Source organism: Gopherus evgoodei, chromosome 1 (assembly GCF_007399415.2).
Source record: "Gopherus evgoodei ecotype Sinaloan lineage chromosome 1, rGopEvg1_v1.p, whole genome shotgun sequence".
In the NCBI taxonomy this organism is placed as follows: Eukaryota; Metazoa; Chordata; order Testudines; family Testudinidae; genus Gopherus; species Gopherus evgoodei.
In genome coordinates this window covers 239,025,538-239,047,725 of record NC_044322.1, presented here as the reverse complement: position 1 = coordinate 239,047,725, position 22,188 = coordinate 239,025,538, and the positions used below count along the sequence as shown (strand labels likewise).

The 22,188-nt window shown below is 44.1% G+C and overlaps 1 protein-coding gene across 1 annotated transcript in view; it reads right to left on the bottom strand.

Annotated features, from left to right (window-relative positions):
* The window catches only part of TTLL12 (tubulin tyrosine ligase like 12), a 62,862-nt gene that overhangs the window by 5,395 nt on the left and 35,279 nt on the right, over window positions 1–22,188 (bottom strand). The window contains exons 6-11 of the mRNA XM_030540180.1: window positions 21,124–21,200; window positions 5,882–5,998; window positions 5,588–5,782; window positions 4,504–4,615; window positions 646–797; window positions 458–539 (exon numbers count right to left, since the gene is read on the bottom strand). Of these exons, the coding sequence (XP_030396040.1) occupies window positions 458–539; window positions 646–797; window positions 4,504–4,615; window positions 5,588–5,782; window positions 5,882–5,998; window positions 21,124–21,200 (735 nt within the window). The remainder of the gene's footprint in view (window positions 1–457; window positions 540–645; window positions 798–4,503; window positions 4,616–5,587; window positions 5,783–5,881; window positions 5,999–21,123; window positions 21,201–22,188) is intronic.

Sequence of the window (22,188 nt, the reverse complement as noted above, 5' to 3'; positions counted from 1 at the left end):
AGGATTTTTTTTTTTTTTTTTTTTTTTGGAACAGGTAGGAGTAATGAGCTGCAGAACCTATAAACACACATGGTACAAATTCCAAATAAGGTCCTGGGGAATTTCACTGCCTAGACAGTACAGAAATTAGAACTATTTGTTCCAAGCTTTTTCCATTTCTGCCAGACAGTCTTTTTTACTATGTGGTGAAAACTACACTAAACCATCAGTTTGGGAGTGGCAAGATGTCCTTTTAATACTTTTTATATGGATTTGATTAGAGATGTAAAATTTGTGCCATAATCTATGATTATTTCCTCTGGATCCTCAATCTGGGAGAACAGCTGCATCAGAACAGGTATAGCCTGTCAAGTTTGCTTGGGTAGATATGCTTCAGAGCATCTAGTGACAGTCACAGATAAAGGATCAGTATCTTGATTGACTGAAGACATTTGCTTTTCATGTATCAGTTGCTTACCTGTTTTAAGGTTACACCAGAAGCATAGTTCATGACAGTAAAATGCTTCTCATAGTCATCCAAGTCATCAAGTGAAAATGCCCTAACAAAGGAAAGCGACAGTGTTACTTACATAAAATCTTGGAAAAGCAAGGCATCACAATTTAACACCGCTAACTCCTTCACTCCTAGGAAAAAAAGGTTATTACCGATTTGAGAACCGCAGCCAAAAAACATCATAAGCATACAGCTTGAGTGGCTTTACGGATCGCAGAAGCACAACGTAACGAATGTCAAATTTAACCATCCCCACATCTTCCCGATGAAACAATACTGGACTCTCAATATACTTAGACACTACCTAAAACAAAAACAGAGATTGAACACAATTAAACCCTAAGGAATGAAGATGCACAATAGGTGATGACAGAAACAATTATCAGTGGATTTGGACAGTCCCAAGATATTCTACCAAAACACACATTAAGCCAAGTTTCCCTTTTTAAAAAGTTTCTCAATATAAGTAATGTAGCCTTTGTTTGTAACCAAATAGCCTGAGTGCACTCTCTCTTATCAGGTCGTGTACAGAACTAAAGTACTACCTTCCTCATTCCTTTGAAATCTTCTGTTTAAATTCCATGCTTACATTATAAAACTTTTTCATAAGATCCAATCCAACCCAACATTTGTTCCTCCTCAGATGACCGGACATCTTCTCATTGTCCAAGGATACTTTTCACCACCAATAAAATTCAGGCCTCACTTGCAATGCAATTATATGACCATGCAAATGGCAGCATAATTGCTTTCACTCTGAAGTTACCTTTGCTCCAACTCCTCAGTTCCCTCAGCCCCATGAGCTGGTGTTCATTTATCTAGGGGGAGAGGCGGTGCATGACAGAGCTACCAATGGACAAAGTAAGTATGGAGGGAGGGGAGATAGTGAGCCTTCAGGGTATGGGGTGAGGAACAAAGCCAGCCATCAAGGGATGCCAGCAATGCTACCTGCAGCCTACCCAGGAATGCCATAAAAGTTAAGAATGTCCTGCAGCACATTAGACCAGATTCATAATACCTAATAAGACATAATACCTAATACCATAATAATAAGACAGATTCATAATAGGACCTTGATTATGTTGTTAGAAACACATTTTCCCTTTGTTTACAAGATGCTTGATATGGAGTCAAAGCATTTTGTTTTGTATCTTAACTACATACTGCTTAGTTTTGGTTTACAGGTATGGAAACAGTTCTAAGATGGCTTTTAAAATAATGGCTAGTTTATAGAAAAACTAAACAGATTTTTTAAAGATGTATTCTATTAAAAAGAAACAAACAAACAGTCTCACTTTAGGTCAGAAGAAAGCTGATAATATATAAAGTGGTGTTGTAATTCTTCATGCATTTTTTCTTTGAGGTTGGAATTTCAAAAGAGGCATACAGTCCAAAAGAGATATTCTGTTAAGTCACGGGACATAAAGCTTATGTGACAGTCTGATGTAAGACCACACACTGTTGGCTTCCTATAAAAAGCCATGTGATGCATCCATCATTGGTAGAAGAAGCATTTTGTGCATATCAACAGTCATACTTAGAAATGATCAACCTGAAGGAAGCAGCAATAACTTCTTTATATTTACAGCCAACAGAAGCTACATGAAAGTGAGAATTCATCATCATCTTCTTAGGGTATGTCTACACTATGGGATTATTCCGATTTTACATAAACCAGTTTTGTAAAACAGATTGTATAAAGTTGAGTGCACGCGGCCACACTAAGCACATTAATTCGGCGGTGTGCATCCATGTACCGCGGCTAGTGTCGATTTCCAGAGCATTGCACTGTGGGTAGCTATCCCGTAGCTATCCTACAGTTCCCGCAGTCTCCCCTGCCCATTGGAATTCTGGGTTGAGATCCCAATGCAAAAACAGTGTCACGGGTGATTCTGGAGAAATGTTGTCACTCAATCTTTCCTCTATGAAAGCAACGGCAGACAATCATTTCGTGCCCTTTTCCCCTGGATTGCCCTGGCAGACGCTATAGCATGGCAACCATGGAGCCCATTTTGCTCTTTGTCACTGTCACCGTATGTGTACTGGATGTTGCTGACAGACGCAGTACTGCAGTGCTACACAGCAGCATTCATTTGCCTTTGCAAGGTAGCAGACCATTACCATCTCTATTGCACCGTCTGCCATGCCACTGTAAATTGGCGATGAGATGACAGTTATCAGTCGTTCTGTACCGTCTGCTGCTGTCATGGGTGCTCCTGGCTGGCCTCGCTGAGGTCGGCTGGGGGGGCATGGACAAAAATGGGAATGACTCCCCGGGTCATTCCCTTCTTTATGTTTTGTCTAAAAATAGAGTCAGTCCTGTCTAGAATATGGGGCAAGTCAACTAGAAAGCCAGAGAGCAGAGCCGCTCCGTGTCAGAGCCCCAGAGATGCCGCAGAAATGATGAGCTGCATGCCATTCTAGGGGATGCCCCTGCAACAACCCCACCCGTTGCTTCCCTCCTGCCCCAAGCCTCCTGGCTACCGTGGCAGTGTCCCCCCATTTGTATGATGAAGTAATAAAGAATGCAGGAATAAGAAACACTGACTTTTTAGCGAGATAAAATAAGGGGGAGGCAGCCTCCAGCTGCTATAATAGTCCAGGCAGGACAGATCTTTTCTTTAGACATGAAAGTGGGGGCTGATAGAGCTCAGCCTCCAGTTGCTATGATGAGGACGGTTACCAGCCGTTCTGTGCCATCTGCCGGGAATGACCGGGAGTCATTCCCATTTTTACCGAGGCCAGCCAGGAGCACTCACGGACTGATGATTACAATGGCAGATGATACAATATGACTGCTATCCACCAGGAAGGGGATGCTGGTGTTCAGCGCTGCAGCACCCTGTCTACCAGAGGCATGCAGCAGACATAGGGTGATATTGAAAAAAAAAAAAAAAGGGAGAAACTTTTTTTTTTTTCCCCTTTTTTTTCGAGGGCAGGGGGGAAAGGTTGTAAATTGACGACATATACCTTGAATCACCCGGGACAATGTTTTTGACACTTCAGGCATTGAGAGCTCAGCCAAGAATGCAAATACTTTTTGGGGACTGTGGGATAGCTGGAGTCCTCAGTACCGGCGGGGGGCCCCCCCCCCATGAGCATCCATTTGATTCTTTGGCTTTCCGTTACACTTGTCACACAGCACTGTGCTGTGGCCTCCATCTACCATAGCCTGGAGATTTTTTCAAATGCTTTGTCATTTAATCTTCTGTAACGGAGCTCTGACAGAAAAGATTTGTCTTCCCATGCAGCAATCAGATCCAGTATCTCCCATACGGTCCATGCTGGAGCTCTTTTTGGATTTGGGAATGCATCGCCACCCGTGCTGATCAGCGCTCCACGCTGGGCAAACAGGAAATGAAATTCAAAAGTTTGTGGGGCTTTTCCTGTCTACCTGGCCAGTGCATCCGAGTTCAGACTGCTTTCCAGACCGGTCACAATGGTGCACTGTGGGATACCGCCCGGAGGCCAATACTGTCCATTTGCGGCCACACTAACCCTAATCCGACATGGCATTACCAATTTCAGTGCTACTCCTCTCGTTGGGGAGGAGTACAGAAGCCAGTTTAAAGAGCCTTTTATATCGATATAAAGGGCCTCGTTGTGTGGATGGGTGGAGGGTTAAATCGGTTTAATGCTGCTAAATTCGGTTTAAACGCGTAGTGTAGACCAGGCCTTAGATTTCTTACTGAGTGGCATAAATGCAGCAACACATTTAACCATTTATTACTGTCAGGGAAAATTTTATTTCTGTCCTAAAGAAACAGACACGGTCTACTACGAGCAAATAGAAAAATATTCTAAACACTGCACTGCACAACGCTAAGAGATTTCAATCTGAATTCATGAAGAGTTCACTCTTTTAATGTGCAAATGCTCACAAACATATACCAGCTATTACAACCTCTTGAACAAAATTACAACCCCCCCCCTTTTTGATGCTCATTGTAAGAATAAAGATTTCAAAAAAACTTGCTTCAAACCAAGTGAAAAGCCCACTTTCCTCTAACCTTTGGGCTGCTTTCCCTGTGCCTGATGATGTTGTTAAGATTGTTGGTGACGTGGGTGTCTAGGCTTCTGGCTAAGTTCCATGGTTTGCATATCCAGTGATTGTCTTCTCCCCTACAATAAAAAAAAAAAAAATACAACCCAATCAAGGCCACAGCATGTCATTGCGCACCTCATTTATTTTTACATATTTTACTGGCAAACCTCCACTCTGAACCACATGCTGGTACTGCCTGATGCATTACCAATCCCAGTGTTTTTTGATGCAGGAGGCAAGGGTGCAAGAACCAAGGACACCTGGATCACAGCTGATCTAAACTAGGATTTTGGGGGCTCTCGCTTTCTTTTTCAGCAAGGGCCTACCATACTTCCACTGGTAAATCCCTTTTTCCTTTATACATACCATGACTACATCATAAGTACTTGTTTGTAGGTCAAGAGATCATTCTGACCAGGCAATCACGAAGTTTGAGAACATTCTAGGTGAATGCTTTAAAACTTGTAAATTAGGTTCCCCATGGCCACCTCTGTACATAACATACAGCTATTCTTTTGGGGATTGAACACTGAATGTAGTAACACGAACCCCTTGCCCAAACGCATCTGTCAAGTTCAGGAGAGCATACCTTCTTCTCACTCTCTTTCCACTACTCAGAGATCTGAAGAGGCTGGAAATGGAAATGTGCTTTAACCAAGAAAATTGGGTACAGTCCCTACCCTAGTTTAAATTGCTTTTAATTGCCATTGGCACACAGAGAAAGCTATCTGCCCACACAAAAGCAGGAAATCCTAGTACATTTGTAAAATGGAATTTTGCCACTGACTTCAATGGAGTCACAACTTCACCCTATATATTTCAAGGTATGTCACATTATATATTTTGGAGTTAAAAAAACGTAAGTAAAGCCCACACTTCAGATAAAATCCACTAGAACATAAGTGAAATGCAGCTAGTACAAATTAATGGCAGCAGAGTAGCTGTTTAATCCAATAACCCAAAACATGCACTTGCTGGTACTTGGAGAAAGTTGGTTAGGAATTTGCAAGACAAGCAGCAGAAGCAGCAGCAGCAATAATCTATTTTACCTCCTCTCACGCTGCTGAAAATAGCTGATAAACTGGGGTAATTCCGTGTGAAGGTTAAAAGTACGAGGCAGCCATTTTGGCCCTTCTGTCCCTCCAACTCGTCTAGATATGGATGCTAGGCAATCCTTGACTGTCAGGAGATTCTCACATGGAAACTGATTCAACATCACATGGGGCCTCTCTTCACTTAGTTTCCTACAAGAGATGGAGGTCACTTAAAAAGACCACTCCAATGGAACAGAGCTTTTTATATGGCAGCCAGATAATTTGTACTTGCAAGGAAATAGCTGTCACCTGTAATCTTTGAAGTGGGAAAAGTTGTAGAGGATGTCTGCTTCTCCTTCCTCTTCGGTGAACTCAAAACGTGGGTGTTTCAAGTTGTTGAGGATTTGGGGAAGGTCTGTGTAGACCCTGGGAGAAAGGAAAGAGATACATACATGCTTTGTCAATGTGAGAACAGTGTCCCCTCTTGAAACCGAAACTAATGGCTATCTTAATAGAAAACATACAACACAAAATAACTTCACTTGATAATTGACTAACTTCAGAGGCCATCTTTTTTTTAGTTATGCAAACATATTTGATGGTAAGTAGAAAGAGCTGAGCACCCTCAGTTCTTATTCAGAGCATCAGGTCTTTATTTTCCACACTGAAAAATTTAAGCCTGCAGAGAAGTCATATTCCAGTGCATGCCTCATCACAGTCCTGCTAACGAGGAAGTGAATTTGATCTTATCGAGTCAGAACCAGCACTGCAGCATCAAGTAGGGTTGGACACAGCAAACCCTCACATTCAGAGCTATTTTTAAAATGTAGCAAAAATCAGTTATGAAGCATAAACATAAACAAAAACTAAATGAGATGTTTTGAGTCTGATACTTTTTAAGAGTTTCCAACACAAAATCCCAGTTTAAGATTGATAGTTTAACAAGCGACCTTACTATTTGGCAATTCCAAATAACTCAGCAGCAATGCAATCTGGAGAGAATTTTAGAGTAGCTTTGTGGCTTGGAAGTGAGACTAACAGTTCAAGATGTAGAGAAAAAACATTAAAAAGAGAAGGAGGAGACAAGCAAAAAAAAATTTTAAAATTGCCTTTGCAAACGTTTAGACAAAGAGTGTCAACAACAGCTAATCACTTCCTCAAAGAGTCATCGCATTTCATCTCCTCCCCATTTCTACTGGCTCGTGATGCAGAGTTAGGCTATATATGACTTTGTTCCATCTCATCTACTGCTATCTAATTAGAGGACACATCAAGGGATGTGTCTTTGCAACTGGACCCCTTATACATTCCATGATTGTTAAGGGGGGAGAAAGAGACACCCTTCAGGAGAGAAAAATGTCAGATGTTTATACATTGCGGCCAAGTTTTGCACAACTCGAAGTGTAACATATTATACAATTTATGTTGTAAGGTATTTGTACATAATGCTAATATTCAATTTAAAAAAAAGTGTGTGAATTTAGTGCAGGTGAAAGGTATCAGCTTGACATCTCTGGTGAACAAAGTCCTCTGTTTGTCTACAGGGCTGAAGTAGAGAAAATTTTACAAACGCACCCATTCATCCACCCCCTTCCAGCTACCTTCAACTCCAATCTGGTAGCTTCAGCAAGGGGTAACAGTAGTAACACTCTACCCATGGTCCTTACAGTTCTTAGCCTTTCCTCCAAGTCTGCCAATCAGTTCAAAGCATAGTGGCAAGTTTGATGTGGAAGCTCGTACCAAGGCCCACCACACTCATCTCACACTGCGGCCACCAAACATCCATTAGATGTGAACTGCTTCCCTACTGAGCTGGGCTGGATTCAGACTGATGGCTTAACATTGAAAGGCTTGGTAGTACTTCAGCAATGCCATGAGGCATCCAAAAGCTACTTTTAGATATATATGGTATACAAAAATCAATGTGACATTTACAGTCTAAGTCAGCAGTCCCCAGCCTTATTACCCCAAAGGGCCACATAAAGCTAAGCACAACCTTGTGTGGGCCAAACAGATTCAAAGTCACCTGTATTGATTTTTGTTTTAGTTCAGCTTGTTTTGTATGTATTTAGATAGAGATCACCTATATACAGTATTGTCTATTTACACACTTGTGTAAACTAAAATGACGTGAACATGAAGACAAAACATTAATCAATCAGCCATTAGTGTTGATGCAGGCCGCAGGCCTTATGAAATGCTCTGGTGGGAGGTGTACGGCCTATGGGAGGTAGGCTGGGCACCCCGACCTAGAAGTTGTGATGAAGTGGGAATGTTCTTGATGTGTTCTTTGAATACTGAGTCGGGAGTATGGACCTGGGAAGGTTGCAGGAGAGTCTTGCTGGAACTGTCTGCATTGGGGAAGGGAGGATACCTGAGCATGTAACATGAGAACCCAGGAGGGAGGTTGGAGCCAGGTAACACCTCTGCCCAGAAAACTGGACAAAGGACACAAAGGCTGGGGAAGGAGCTGGGGGGAGGCTGAGTGAGACAGCTGGAGGGAGTTTCAGTCTGAAGCTAGCTGGGAAATGGAGAGGTGCACCCCGACAGGGCTTGGGCTTCCCAATGGGGCTATGGCCTCCCTGGGGCCCCCAGATGGACCTAACTAAAGGGGGTTCCATTGTCTGTACTGGCAAGACCTGTCTTGGACTGTGTTCCTGTCATCTAAATAAACCTTCTGTTTTCCTAGCTGGCTGGGAGTCATGGTGAATCGCAGGAAGCTGGGGGTGCTGGGCCTTGTCTCCCCCACACTCCATGACAAAGTCAAGCTTTCATAAGTTAGGAAGTGCCAGAACTGAGATTGCCTGTGCAACCTCAATTCAGCTGCCATGTGCCTATCCACTGGATACAGTCTTTAATTACATGACCACACCGTGTTTTTCCCCACATGGCTCATGAGCAAGGTTTGGACCCATGATAGGAACAGGGCCCTCAGCACAGACCTCTCTTACTTGAACTACAGGAGTAAACGGTACCAGTACTAGCTCATTATCCTTTATGTGAATAAGCCCGTAGAGCACAGTATTGAAACATTTTGCCAGATTGTTACACAATTTTTGTGGAACAGCACTGGAACATTGGGTATCAGTATTCCTCAGTTCCATTGTCAGTTCTGTGAGAAGAGTGTCCTTTAGTGATTACAGCAATGGATATAAGCAGCATAGCCAGGAACATAATTTGGTACATTCATTCTGAAAGGCAGCATGGTTGAGACTTGGATCTGTCGTATTACATAGCTGGGATGTACTCACAGCTTTGCCTGAAATAAAGTAATACAGGTTCACAAGGTTATCTGTGCGACAGGTCAAGGACAGTTGCCTGCGTTGAGGTAGGAATATGAGGCCCTCGTTCATAATTAGGGCACAGATATATTAACATCAGACACTGGAAGAGCTGGGACTAAGAACTCCTTTATATAAATTGGAAGAAAGCCCTGTAGAACACATGTTGGAATGGGCAAACAAAGATCCCAATGACATTAGTTGAAGTCATTGGCTAGAGTATTTTCTGAGGCCACTAGGGGAAGCTATCTGCTTCCTTTGCCCCTCCTACAGCTTGCACTCACCAGATTTAATTTAAATCTACTTACTGTACAAAATGGTGGGTATCACAGCATGTACCCATGGAGACACTACCATCCACAGCCTCAGCATGGACACGTGGCTAGACTCTATCCTAACCAGCAGAAGGAACAGGCCCTAAAGCTGGGTATATATCAGGTATGGTTTTTCTTCAAAGTAAAATCCCTCCTGCAGCCACAGAAGAGAACCAACGAATGGAAAAAACAGTTATCTACTTTTCTGTAACGGTTGTTCTTCGAGATGTACTGCTCACGTGCATTCTATTCTAGGTGCATGTGCGTCCACATGCACAGCTGTTGGAGATTTTTGCCTTAGTGGTATCCATAGGGTCAGCTGTGGTGCCTCCCTTGAGTGCCATGCTCATGTGTCAGTATATCAGGCACTGACAGCCCTATGTCCTCCCAGTTCCCTCTTGCTGGCAACTCTGATAGAGGGGTAGAAGGGGAAGTAATGGAATGGACATGAACAACACATCTCAAAGAACAACAGTTAAGGTAGGTAACCATTTTTTCTTCTTCGCATGCTTGCTCATGTCAATTCCATTCTAGGTGACTCACAAGCAGTATTTTCCGAGGTGGGCTCAGAGATCGCAGTCTTGCGGCTTGCCACACTGCTCTACTGAAGCCATCATCATCCTGGGCCTGCTGGGTAAATGAGAACATGTGGACACACAACCAGGTGGCCGCCCTATAGATGTCCTGGATCAGCACTTGGGCTAGGAAAACTGCTGAAGTGGCTTGTGCCCTGGTTGAATGAGTGGTTATGATCGTCCAAAGGAGCACCTTTGCCTGATCATAGCAACAGCGAATACAAGAAATTCTTTGATCAGGCCCTAGACAACCTTTCATCCTGTTAGCCACCGTGACAGCTGCATATACTTGTGGAATGGCTTGATCCTTTCAATGCAGAAGGTTAGCGCCCTCCTGATGTCTAGAGGATGCAACCTATGCTCCGCCTCCGCCTTATGCGGACTTGGAAAAAAGACAGGTAAGTAAATGTCTTGGCCTGTATGAAACTGAGACTACCTTAGGCAGGAAAGCTGGGTGTGGCCACAGCTGGCTCTTGGCTTTGTACAAGACTGCAGAGACTGGTTTCAAGGTAAGCACCTTAATCTCAGAGATCCTGTGGGCAGATGTTATTGCAACCAAGAATGGGACCTTCCAGAAAAGGAGAGAACAGGAAGCCAGAGGCTCTAAGGGGGTCCTATGAACCATGACAGCACAAGATTCAGGTATGACAGAGGAATGGGGTACCTAAAATGCAGGTAGAGGTACTCCAGGTCCTTGAGGAACCTGGCAGTCAAGTCCTGGGTGAAAATTGACCTACTCTCGAGCAGCAGATAGAAGGCCGAGATATCGGCCAAGTGGACCTTAATAGATGAAAGGGGCAAGCTGTGGAACTTGATATACAGAAGATAGTCCAGGATTAACTGCAGCGAGTCCCACTTGGGCAGAAGGCCATTATCTGAGATCCAACAAGCGAACGATTTCCATCTGGCCAGGTAGGTCACTCTGGTGAAGGACTTTCTGTTGCCCAACAGGACCTGTTGGGCCTGGCTGAGCACTCCTGTTCCCCTGCATTTAACCAGGCAGCAGCCAAGCCCGTCAGGTGCAGCGCTGCCAGGTTTAGATGCAGAAAACTTCTGTTGTTCTGGGACAGCAGGTCCAGCTGGAGCGGTAGCTGTAACAGAGCAGCCACCAAGAGGTCCAGCAGCATGCCGAACCAGTGCTTGCGTGGTAACGCTGGCACTATGAGGATCACCTTTGCCTAATCCTGCTTCATATTCACAAGGACTCTGAATTAGTGACACCGCAGGGAAGGCATACATCAGAGCCCCCGACCATGGGAGCAGAAAAGCGTCTGACAGGGAGCCTCTGTCAATCCCCTGAATTGAGCAAAAAATGTGGCATTTCCTGTTCTACTTGGACGTGAACAGGTCCACCTGGGCAGCCTCTCACCCCTGGAAGATGAGGCTGACCACTTCTGGATGAAGAGACTCCTCGTAGCAAAACGAGAAGGTCCTGCTGAGATGATCTGCCGAAGTGTTTCTGGCCCCAGGAGGCGTGGAGGGGAGGGAGAGGAAGTGCAACTACGAGATGGATGTCATGCTGTACACTGAAGTCCCACTTGGCAAGGGGCAGATGATCTGGCCCCGCCTTGCTTGATGATATAGAACATAACTGCTGTATTGTCTGTCAGGACGTGGACCACCCTGCTTCTGATGTGAGGTAGAAAGGCTTGGCAGGCCAAGAGAACCACTCAGAGTTCCCCGACGTTAATGTATAGGGAGCGATCGTGACTCAATCAATAACCTTGTGTGCTGAGATCATCCAGGTGGGCTCCCTATCCCAGGCCATCAGAGATGAGGGTCACTGACCGGGATGCAGCCGCAAAGGTAACTCCCTCCAACACCGATACAGGATTCTGCCACCACATGAGTGACGACAGAATGAGGTCTGGGACCCTGACTACATGGTCAATGCTGTGTCTGCTGGGGACGTAGACCAATGCTAGCCACACCTGCAGATGGAGCTGCATGTGTCGGCACATGTAAGTGCAGGCCACCATGTGAACCAACAACCGCAGGCACGCGGGAGCAATGGCGAGAGGGTGGGCTTGAACGCACAAGATCAAGTCTGCCATGGCTCGGAACTGGGCCTTGGGGAGGAAAGCTCTGGCCTGAGTCGAGTCGATGCACTGCACTGGAACTAAGGTTGACTTTTTCTCAATTATTAACAGCCCCAGGTTGCGACAGATGGAGCAAACCACACTGAGATGCCGTCGCACCAGATCCCAGGATTGGCCCTTTATTAGCTAGTCAGCGAGGTAAGGGTAAATTTGAACATCTCAAGTAAGTGGTCACTGGCGCTATGCACTTTGTGAACACTCTCGGGGCTGACAGGAGACCAAAGGGCAACGTTGTGAATTGCAAATGGCACTGACCCAACACAAACTGGAGGAAGCGTCTGTGTCCTAGGAAAATGGAAATATGAAAATATGCATCCTTCAAGTCGAGGGCGGCATATCAGTCTCCCAGATCCAAGGAGAGGATGATGGAGGCCAGGGAAACCATGAAAAACTTCAACTTGTTGAGGTGACTCATGTCTAGAAAGGGTCTGAGACACCCTCTTACTTTCAGGATTAGGAAGTAGAAAGAGTAGAACCCTTTCCCTTTCATGTCCCAAGGGACCTCCTCCACTGCCCCCAGGTGCAGGAGGTTATGGACCTCTTGAATGAGAAGTTGCTCATGAGAAGGGACCCTGAAGAGCAACAGGGAAGGGGGGTGGGAGGGAAGTTTGGCCACGAACTGCAGGGTGTAACCTGAAGATATTACGTTGAGCACCCAACAATCTGAGGTCAACTGTGACCAGGCCGACCGGAAGGGGTGCAAGCAGTTGAGGAAAGAGTAGGAGGGTGGATCGTGGGATGTGACTGGGATGCTGTCCTCGAATACACTCTCAAAATGCCTGTTTCTGGCTTCCTGGAAGAGCCAGGCTGAGTAGGCAAATGGGAAGACAACGGGAGTCTCTGCTTAAACCCCTTGTCTCTATTCTTTTTCCTGTAGGTGCTCAGCCAGGGAGTCCCCCAGGACCTAGACTGGGGAAGTGGACGAAGATGGAACGGATTCATACTCCTTAGCAGGCTAGGAAGGCCCGATGAGTGGAGGATGGTACGGGAGTCTTTAAAGCTGTACAGCCTTGCATTTGTGAGCTCAGAGAAGAGCCCCACTCCCTCAAACAGGAGGTCCTGAATGGTGGTTTGCATCTCCTGGGGTAATCCAGAGGACCGTAACCAAGGGCTGCACCTCATGATCACCGCAGAGGCGACAACCCTGGCTGCCGAGTCCATAGTGTCCCAGGCCATCTGGAAGGCCCCTCTCGCCACCACTGTGCCTTCCTCCTCTAAAGTGGTGAACTCCTGGACTTGGTCGTGTGGGAAGGTCTCTTTGAATTTGCTAAGGGAGTCCCACAGATTAAAATTGTATCTGCCTAACAAGGCCTGGTGGTTAAACACCCGAAATTGCAGACTGGCCATTGAATGAATTTTTCTGCCAAACAAGTCCAGTCTCTTGGTGTCTTTGCTTTTTGGCATGCCACTGACTTGCCCCTGCCTGTCCCTTTCATTAACAGTGGACATGACCCATGCCTCTGCTGGAGGGTGCACTTACAGATATTCAAATCCTTTTGCAGTGATGTTGTACTTTTCCACCTTCTTAAAAGCAGGCAGAATGGAAGAGGGGGTCTACCACAGCAATTTGGCAATCTTAAGGACCCCTGGGTGGACAGGCAGCACGACCCAGGCTGTGGTGGTGGGAGGTTGGACTCCTTTGCCAACTCCTCAATCTCCAAGTTCAGTTTGGTAGTAACCCTTTTAAGGAGAGCCTGGAGCTCCTTGAAGTCATCGAGGTGGACTGTCCATTTGGGAGGGGCCCACCCTTGCTTCGCTCGGAGACAACAAAAACGACTGCACCACTGGGGGAGGGGTGGGTTCCCCTTGTTCGTCCAGGGACGGCTCCTTAGGTGCTGGAACTTGCTGCGCCGCTCACCATGTCTGCAGTGCCAGATGAACTGCTTGCTCTTTAGCCACTGGGGCTGCTTCAGGCAACAAAGGGCTCTAGGAGAAGTCAGGGTCCCTTGCCACTCTTAGGAGTTGGAGATGGATCACTGACTGGGCTAGGGGGTCAGACCACAGTGGTGCCCCTGTGAAACTCTGGGGTGGGCACGTGGCCTGACATAGGTCCTTTGCCCAAAGCCTCTTTCCTCTCTGGTGCCGAGGGGGGAGGGGAGAAAGGGGGAGCTCCTCTTCTTTTGCCGCTTCTTAGGCACCGGCAAGGGGGAATGGTGCCAGATGGAACGCTCTACACTGATGCCAAGGTAGGAGCCCGAGTGGGAGGGCTCCAATGCAAGACGAAGCACAGCCTCCATGAGGAGGGCCCTCAAGTGGATATCCCGCTCCTTTTTGGTTCTAGGCTGAAAGTTTTTACAGATTCTGCACTTGTCCTTTCTATGGGACTCCCCCAAGCACTTCACTCAGCTGTCACGGGGATCACTAACAGGCACTGGCCTGTTGCATGACAAGCATGGTTTGAAGCTGGGGGAACGAGGAATGCCTTACTCTGGGGCGAAGTCCCAACCAGGACCCTAACTACCAAACTAACCTAACATTTAACTTAATGGCTAATTAAAGTACCAATTTCCTATATACAAAAATGATCATCAATGAGTTGTAAAGAACTGCTCACGCTCTTGAAAAGCAAGACGAAGTGCTCCGACCAACAGTCACGGGTGGCAAGAAAGAATTGAGAGTGCATTAGGCCGGAAGTGCCTACTATTCCAGATCATGAGCATGGCACTCAAGGGGGCGCCACAGCTGGCCCTACGGATACTGCTACAGCAAAAATCTCCGACGACTGTGCATGTGGGTGTGCTTACACCTAGAATGGAATTGACACGAGCAAGCACTCGAAGAAGAAACTAGGGCTGTCGATTAATTGCAGTTAACTCACGGGATTAACTGAAATGCACTAAAGATTCATATGCCCCTTCATGCTTGAACCACCATTCCAGAGGACATGCATCCATGTTTATGACGGGTTCTGCTCGATAGCGATCCAAAGCAGCATGGACTGACATGTCCACTTTCATCGTTGAGTCAGAGATGCCACCAACAGAAGGTTGATTTTCTTTTTTGGTGGTTTAGGTTCTGTAGTTTCCTCACCGTAGTGTTGCTCTTTTAAGACTTCTGAAATCATGCTCCACATTTTGTCCCTCTCAGATTTTGAAGACACTTCAGATTCTTAATCTTTAGGTTGAGTGCTGTAGCTATCTTTAGAAATCTCACATTGGTACCTTCTTTGCACTTTGTCAAATCTGCAGTGAAAGTGTTCTTAAAGTGAACAACATACGCTGGGTCATCATCTGAGACTGCTATAACATGAAATATATGGCAGAATGCAGGTAAAACAGCAGGAGACATACAATTCTCCCCTAAGGAGCTGAGTCACAAATTTAATTAACACTTTTTTTAAATGAGCATCATCAGCACGGAAGCTTGTCCTCTGGAATGGTGGCTGAAGCAAGAAGAGGCATACGAATGTTTAGCATATCTGGCACGGAAAAACGTTGTAATGCCAGCTACAACAGTGCCATGCAAATACCTATTCTCACTTTCAGGTGACATTGTAAACAACAAGCAGGCAGCATTATCTTCTGCATATGTAAACAAACTTGTTTGTCTGAGCAACTGGCTGAACAAGATGTAGGACTGAGTGGACTTGTAGGCTCTAAAGTTTTAGATTGTATTGAGGTTGTTTTTTTTTTTTTTTTTTAATACTACATTTGTAAGTTCAACTTTCATGAAAAAGATTGCACTACAGTACCCGTATTAGGTGAATTTAAAAATAATATTTCTTTTGTTTTACAGTGAAAATATCTGTAATAAAAAATAAATAAAAAGCAAGCAGAATACTTTGTATTCTGTGTTGTAACTGAATCAATATATTTGAAAATATAGAAAACATCCAAAAATATTTAAATGATATTCTATTATCAACAGCACAATTAATCACACGATTAATTTTTTTAATCACTTGACAGCCCTAATAGAAACCCATCTTGATTCATCCTCCTCCATTTGGTGGCTAATACTGGGCCAAAAGACAAGGCATTTGGCCTTCAAAAGGAGAGGGGAGAAGGTGCCTGGCCCTTCCAAGTGACAGTTGGCGCCTCTGGTAAGTCTTCATTCCTCGTCACTCCTAGACATCGTTTTGTCAGGCTGGCTGTTCTCCTCTACATTACTTTTTTTTAGCATTTCCAATTAATCTTAATAGACTTCTGCCATTAGCTGTGCATCAGATATCTGCTCTCCTCAGCAGAGGAGCCGAATGTACTTTTTGCTAGTCATTAATTCAATTGACAAGTGGGTCATCTTCTCCCAGCACGGAATCTATCATATTAATAAATCCATTTCTCAAGAGCATTAATTCACGTAGGAGGTCTGCATAAGCTTTGTGCTGTGCTGAATCACAAGGAAATGCAAGTACTGATCTAAATATGGTTATTCCATACTTCTGGTTTAAAGAGCAAGTTCCCCCTCCACAGGTACAATTTAAAAGGTGGATTAAAAAAAAATCCTCTAAGCACAAAAACAATATCCTTTCAAAAAAACTAAAAATCTCCAGCTATCAAAGAACACTGTCAAAGTAGTTCTTCACACTGACCTACATTTACAGACACATGGAAGATGCAGCTGTAAGGAATACTGCTCACCTAACGTTCATTTTAAAATCATTCTTGTCTCTTTCAATGAGCACCATGGCTCCTGAGCCAGCTGGGTTCTTTCATGAAAAAAAGCCTCTGCTTTGTCAGGGCTTTTAAGATTAAGAAAACACCAGGAAAATTCATACCCCACCATAATACATTGTGTGTCCAGTTTGGGCTGGGCCAAAGGACATTCATACTTACCAAGGAGTTGAAAGTTAGGCATCTAACAGCACATACCCTCTACTCCATTAGTCACAGACACATGCACCTTACAACTACCATACATTGCAGACTACACATCAACCTCATCTTTAGCTTGTGTAGAGAGGACAGCCTTCCAGTACCTCCTTTCCCAAACGTAAGTAAACATGGTTTTCCAGAACCATGCAGAAAAGACAGCAGGTGGAAGTCAGGGCCATTGTTGGATACGCCACCATATTCACTCTTGCAGCTTTAACCTATCGTTCTGGCAATGGTATAAGCTAAACCATAAGATTCATGAATATATTATCCAACCCAGGAATTACAAGTTGTTCTTAAAATATGGGTTACAATGCATATAGCACCACAAGTCCTGTACTACTGCTTTTCTTGTTAGCTAAGCCACACAAAAGAATGAACCAAAGTGCATTCAAGGTGACTTCTCCCTTTTGACGACAATAATTGCAGGAAGCCTTCCAGAGTCAGCAAACTCAAATGAGTCTGTGTTTTTATTAGTTGCAGAGGAGACAATTCTGCACAAAGAGCAGGACCTTTTCACTCACTTCAAATGTGGAACAGATCATGTTTTTAAGATGCTGCAGCTGCACTCCACTCATAGAAGTCTGAGGAAGTGCAAAGAAATTGAAAGGCAAAAAACATTTAAGATTGAAAAGGAAACTTATATAGGACAATACATAATTGAACTATAGAGCTCTCTGCCACAAGAGAACGTAACAGGATTAAAAAAAAAAAATAGACATTTGTCTGATAACAGTTTATATTACATCCAGAGACAGACTTCTAGTACCTCCAGTATAGTCTCTCTCTCATTCACACCAGAAAGTATTACAGCCTCACAATTAATGGCATAACCAATTATTGTGGCTTGCAAGAGACACTTCCCAACAAGCAGGTTATTCTACAAAGGTCCACTAGAGGGTATCTAGCACCTCCCTCTGAAGCATCTGGAACTGTCCAGGGATTAGAAACAGGATACTGGACTAGATAGACCTCCATGACAGTAATTTCTTCAAATTCAAACTGCATGCAAAGGAAAGTATTAGGATTTTTAAAATCTCTTAGTAAAAACGCACAAAATCTCATTTTAGAGACTATGATACATGACAGGGTCTCTAACTGCAACTCTGACACATGGAGGGGAAAATAAAAATTCAACAGGACAAGTGTTAAAATCCACCACAGAAACAAATTTACTTGGTGCTGCCTCAGCACAGGGGGCTGGACTTGATGACCTCTCAAGGTCCTACCAGCCCTACATTTCGATGATTCTAAGTTACATCTGACTGATTTAGAAGCTTTATAATAATATTTCAAAACCAATATGGAAAGTAAGCAGCAGCAAACATTTGAGTTTTTTTAATGATTTCCTCCCTACCACCTCCAAAACATATCGAAGCTTGAATATTCACAACACAAATCGGGGTAGGGAATAAGACTGATAGCATTTTTTATATATATCTAATGTTGTTGTGCAAAAAAATGTTGAACCAAAACACTGCCACTGAGCAAATTAAACTGTCTCCATGAAGGTCTATGAAGCCAAGAACAGGTCTGGGGTTGAGGGTGAATTGCCACAGCTGAAATCTGAAGAGACTGATCAAGACAAAAAAAGATTTCTTCTTATGTCAGCTCTTTAAGCACTTTTGGAAGCTTTAAGGATGATTGATAGCACTGACAAGAAATGCTGGAAAAAGATCTTAAGACAAAGAGAAAAAGAACAGATCTAACACAAATTCAAGAGTGTTTTACCTGTCAAAAATTTACGCAACAGAATTGTCTCTGAAATTTGTAATGGGCTTGAAAAGGAAGTAAAAAACCAACATTAACCACCAATGAATAAAATTCTTCCTGTAGAAATAGTTCAAGCTACATAAAACAGTAATCACTAACCTCCCTTTTAGAAATATTTGTTCTTGGTTTCCTTTATTCTACAGTTTTAGAATTTGCTCTGTATATTTGTCACCTCCCCATGCTCTGCGTTCTACCTCTACTTCGAGGCAAGATGACTATGATACACTTTTTAGAAATTCAGACTGGAAACAGATTCCAGGATGTGAACTTTACCCCTCCCTGTACAAAAGGGGCACAGAACATAGAATTCCAAATCTGGGCTGTGCATGTCCCCCTGCTTTTGCATGCCCGCCTGATTTTCCTCCCAGTAACAATCAGGGTGTACACGGATACAGTGCTGCCACTGCCTGCGGGCTCACCAGCCCTGAGATAAACCCATTCCACTGTGTTTGAAAGCCAATGAGGTGTGGGGAAATGTCTATGGCTCAACAAGCTATGGATTCTGATTCCTTCTTGGGCTCCCTTATCCCCTACAACATGAAGCAGAGCGCCCACATAGCAGTTCGCAGAGCAGAGAAAGTTCTCTCACATACACACCACGTAGCTGCCTGTCATGCCAACAGGCCTATCCCACCCATGAAAGAAGCTGCATCCTACAAAGGAGTGTTATAAGTTATTTGAGATGTTCTCTAATGTCAAGAAGAGACCACACCAAGGACTGTGTGGGGGAAGATATGAGTACTGATGATGTTCCTTCAGAATGAGAAAACGGGGAGTATCAAGAATGCTGCAAGGCTTTGGATTCCTGCTGTGAATGGCATTTAAGTGACATATTTACCTTGGGGAAAGAGAGGCGGTGTATAGGGAAAAAGGCAGCTGGTATACTCAGCAACGTTATTGTTGTCCCTATCCTAACTATACTTCATATTCTGCCCCTCTAATTTTCAGTGATTGAATGCAGCAGCAATCCCACTGAGAAACAAACTCTTGCTTACCTCTGCAGGTTTTCCAACATGATAGTTCAACTGTTTCTGGACAACTGAAACAACTGGGGGAAGCCCAACTTGAAAAAGAGACTTTCTATAATCATCTCTCCTCAGGAAAAGAAAGGTAACCTATGGATCCGTATAGCAAAACCCATAAAATAAGGTGCTGGGCTTCTAACTGAAAATAAGAATACTGTCATCTTTGTACTTTAGGTTTCTGTATCCCACTATACTGCCCATAATTAATTAAGATATGCGCTTCTATAAAACTTAACTGAAATGATCCTTTCATTCTATTGAGGATGGGTGGCTGGCCTCAAATACTGAAATCATACAAGAAGTTTAATGGCAAATCTCTTGCAGCAGCACACGTCATACTGGAGTGGGGGCAATGGCTAAGAGCTATTCCCTCTAGCATCCAATGCTACCATACCTTTTAATCCTGGTTTAAAATCCTATTGAACTACCTTTCACAACCAAGCCCTTCCTCCAGCCCGCCTCTGAAGGATTAGGGCTATTCTGCTGCTGTTGTACAGAAAGGCATTCCGTATATACTCGTTCATTAGCCCGTTCATTTATAAGCCGACCTCCCAAGATGGTGAGGTAAAAATAGCAAAAACTGTATGACCCTTTCATAAGTCGACCCTACATTTCAGGGGTTGGCAAACTTTGGCTTCTGGCCAGTTAGGGTAAGCCGCTAGCGGGCCTGGACATTTTGTTTACCTGGAGCGTTCACAGGCATGGAGCCCCTCAGTTCCCAGTGTCTGCCGTTTGCTGTTCCCAGCCACTTCCCATAGCTCCCATTGGCTGGGAACGGCAAACCGCAGACACTGGGAACTGAGGGGCTCCATATCTGTGAACGCTCGAGCTAAACAAAATGACGATGTATTAGATATTTAATTCAACGATTCCACAGAGTTTAAAATCATCAGATTTTGGTGTAGACCATTTATAAGCTGACCCCTGCTCTTTGGTGCATCACTTTTTTATCAAAAATATTTGGCTTATGAACAAGTATATACGGTATATCCCAAAGATAGTTGGAAGAGGTGGAGGGGAGAGAATTACCTGTGTCCTTCCCTTGCCTCCCCATATATATACTGACCAGCTTTAACATGACCATTTGGTAGCAGTGGCAACTGAAGAGCTCAGAAATGGAATATGCATGGTCTAATCCAATGAGGCGGCATGGGGAAACTTGTACTACTGCCACTGTACTTGCTCTGTGGATAGACTGAAGACTTAAAATTTTCCCCATGGACATTAAATTCTTAGTTAAAATAAATAAAATGCAGAGATTCCCAGCACCAAGATGTTGTGCTAAATTCCTTTCATCCTGAAGGTGGCATCTCTTCAAGATTCTAAAACGCAGAGTAAAAGTCATAAAGGTGGCAATATCCATTGCTCCTAGACAGACTCCAAAGAACTAGTAACTCCTGCAGTCAGAGTTCCAAGCATGGATCAATATAATACCACCCGTGCAGGGGGGCTGGAACAATTTGTATAGTGGGGATGCTGAGAGCCACAGAACCAAACTGTAAACTCAGTACATGATGGGAACCATTTGAAGCCAGGGGGTGCGGCGGCAGCACCCGCAGGACTTATGCACCTGTGCGAACCTTCTGAAAAGGATAAGCCTCCTATTCAGGTTGTATACGTTTCAGCTGTCAGGAAGCATTTTAAAAGGCATTTTGTTTGAAGATACATACTTGAAAATTTTATTCTTGTCATAAACTGGAGGATTTATAGCCACAGGTAGTTTCTCCTTGTTTTTGTCTAAAATAGCCTAAAAAAACAAAACAAAGAAAAAACAAACAAGTTTATGTTAAGTAGCACAAGCAAACTTCCATCAAACCTCACAATCTTAACGTGTTAAAGGACCGTGTACAGTAATTTAGGCCAAAATTGAGTTGATTTTTTTTTTTCCAAGAGTGCATGAAAACAGAGACGCTGTGAAAAAGAAATTAATGCAAGACATAAAAAAGTTCAACAGGATGTAAAACAACAGTGCTTGGGTGTTTTATTAGTGTTGGCATATGAAAGTTTCACTGAAGCACAAACACTTCAGAGTTCATCCACTCTCCCTTCTCCACTGCTATATTTTTAAAAAAATATAAAATATCAGGTTAGATAGAAATTCCCTTGCACACTTGGCCAATCACGTTGTCTTTTAGCAAAAGATAAACTTCCTTAGGACTCTACTTTGAGAAATCTACATTGATTTTTTATTTTATTTTATTTTTTTTTAAAGACAGCCAAGGTATAGCTTCACTGAATAAATGATGGTTTAATGTACTGTAAACTGGGGAGGCAGCCAGAATATCAAAACATGGTGTTGACCTAACTCTGCTCCTATTAAAATAAATGGGAATTTTATCATTGACTTCAAAGGCATTAGTGGTAGGCTAACACTGAGTGCTTTAGAAAACTCCAGCCATGATGTCATTGGCATATTTGATTGTAAAAGGGAAATTGTCACACTCCATTCATTGCAACAGTCTGCATCAAAGGAACTGTGTGGGATATCTGGGATGAGAAGCAAAGGGTCTCTTATGGAACTGGAGCAGATGCACCCAGGGGCAGCTCCAGGCCCCAGCATGCCAAGCATGTGCTTGGGGCGGCAAGCCGCAGGGGGCACTCTGCCGGCACTGCGGGGGCGGCAGGAAGGCTGCCTTCGGCAGCTTGCCCGTGGAGGATCCGCTGGTCCCATGGCTTCTGGACCTACCGCAGGCATGGCTGCAGGACCAGCGGACCTCCCACAGGCAAGCCACCGA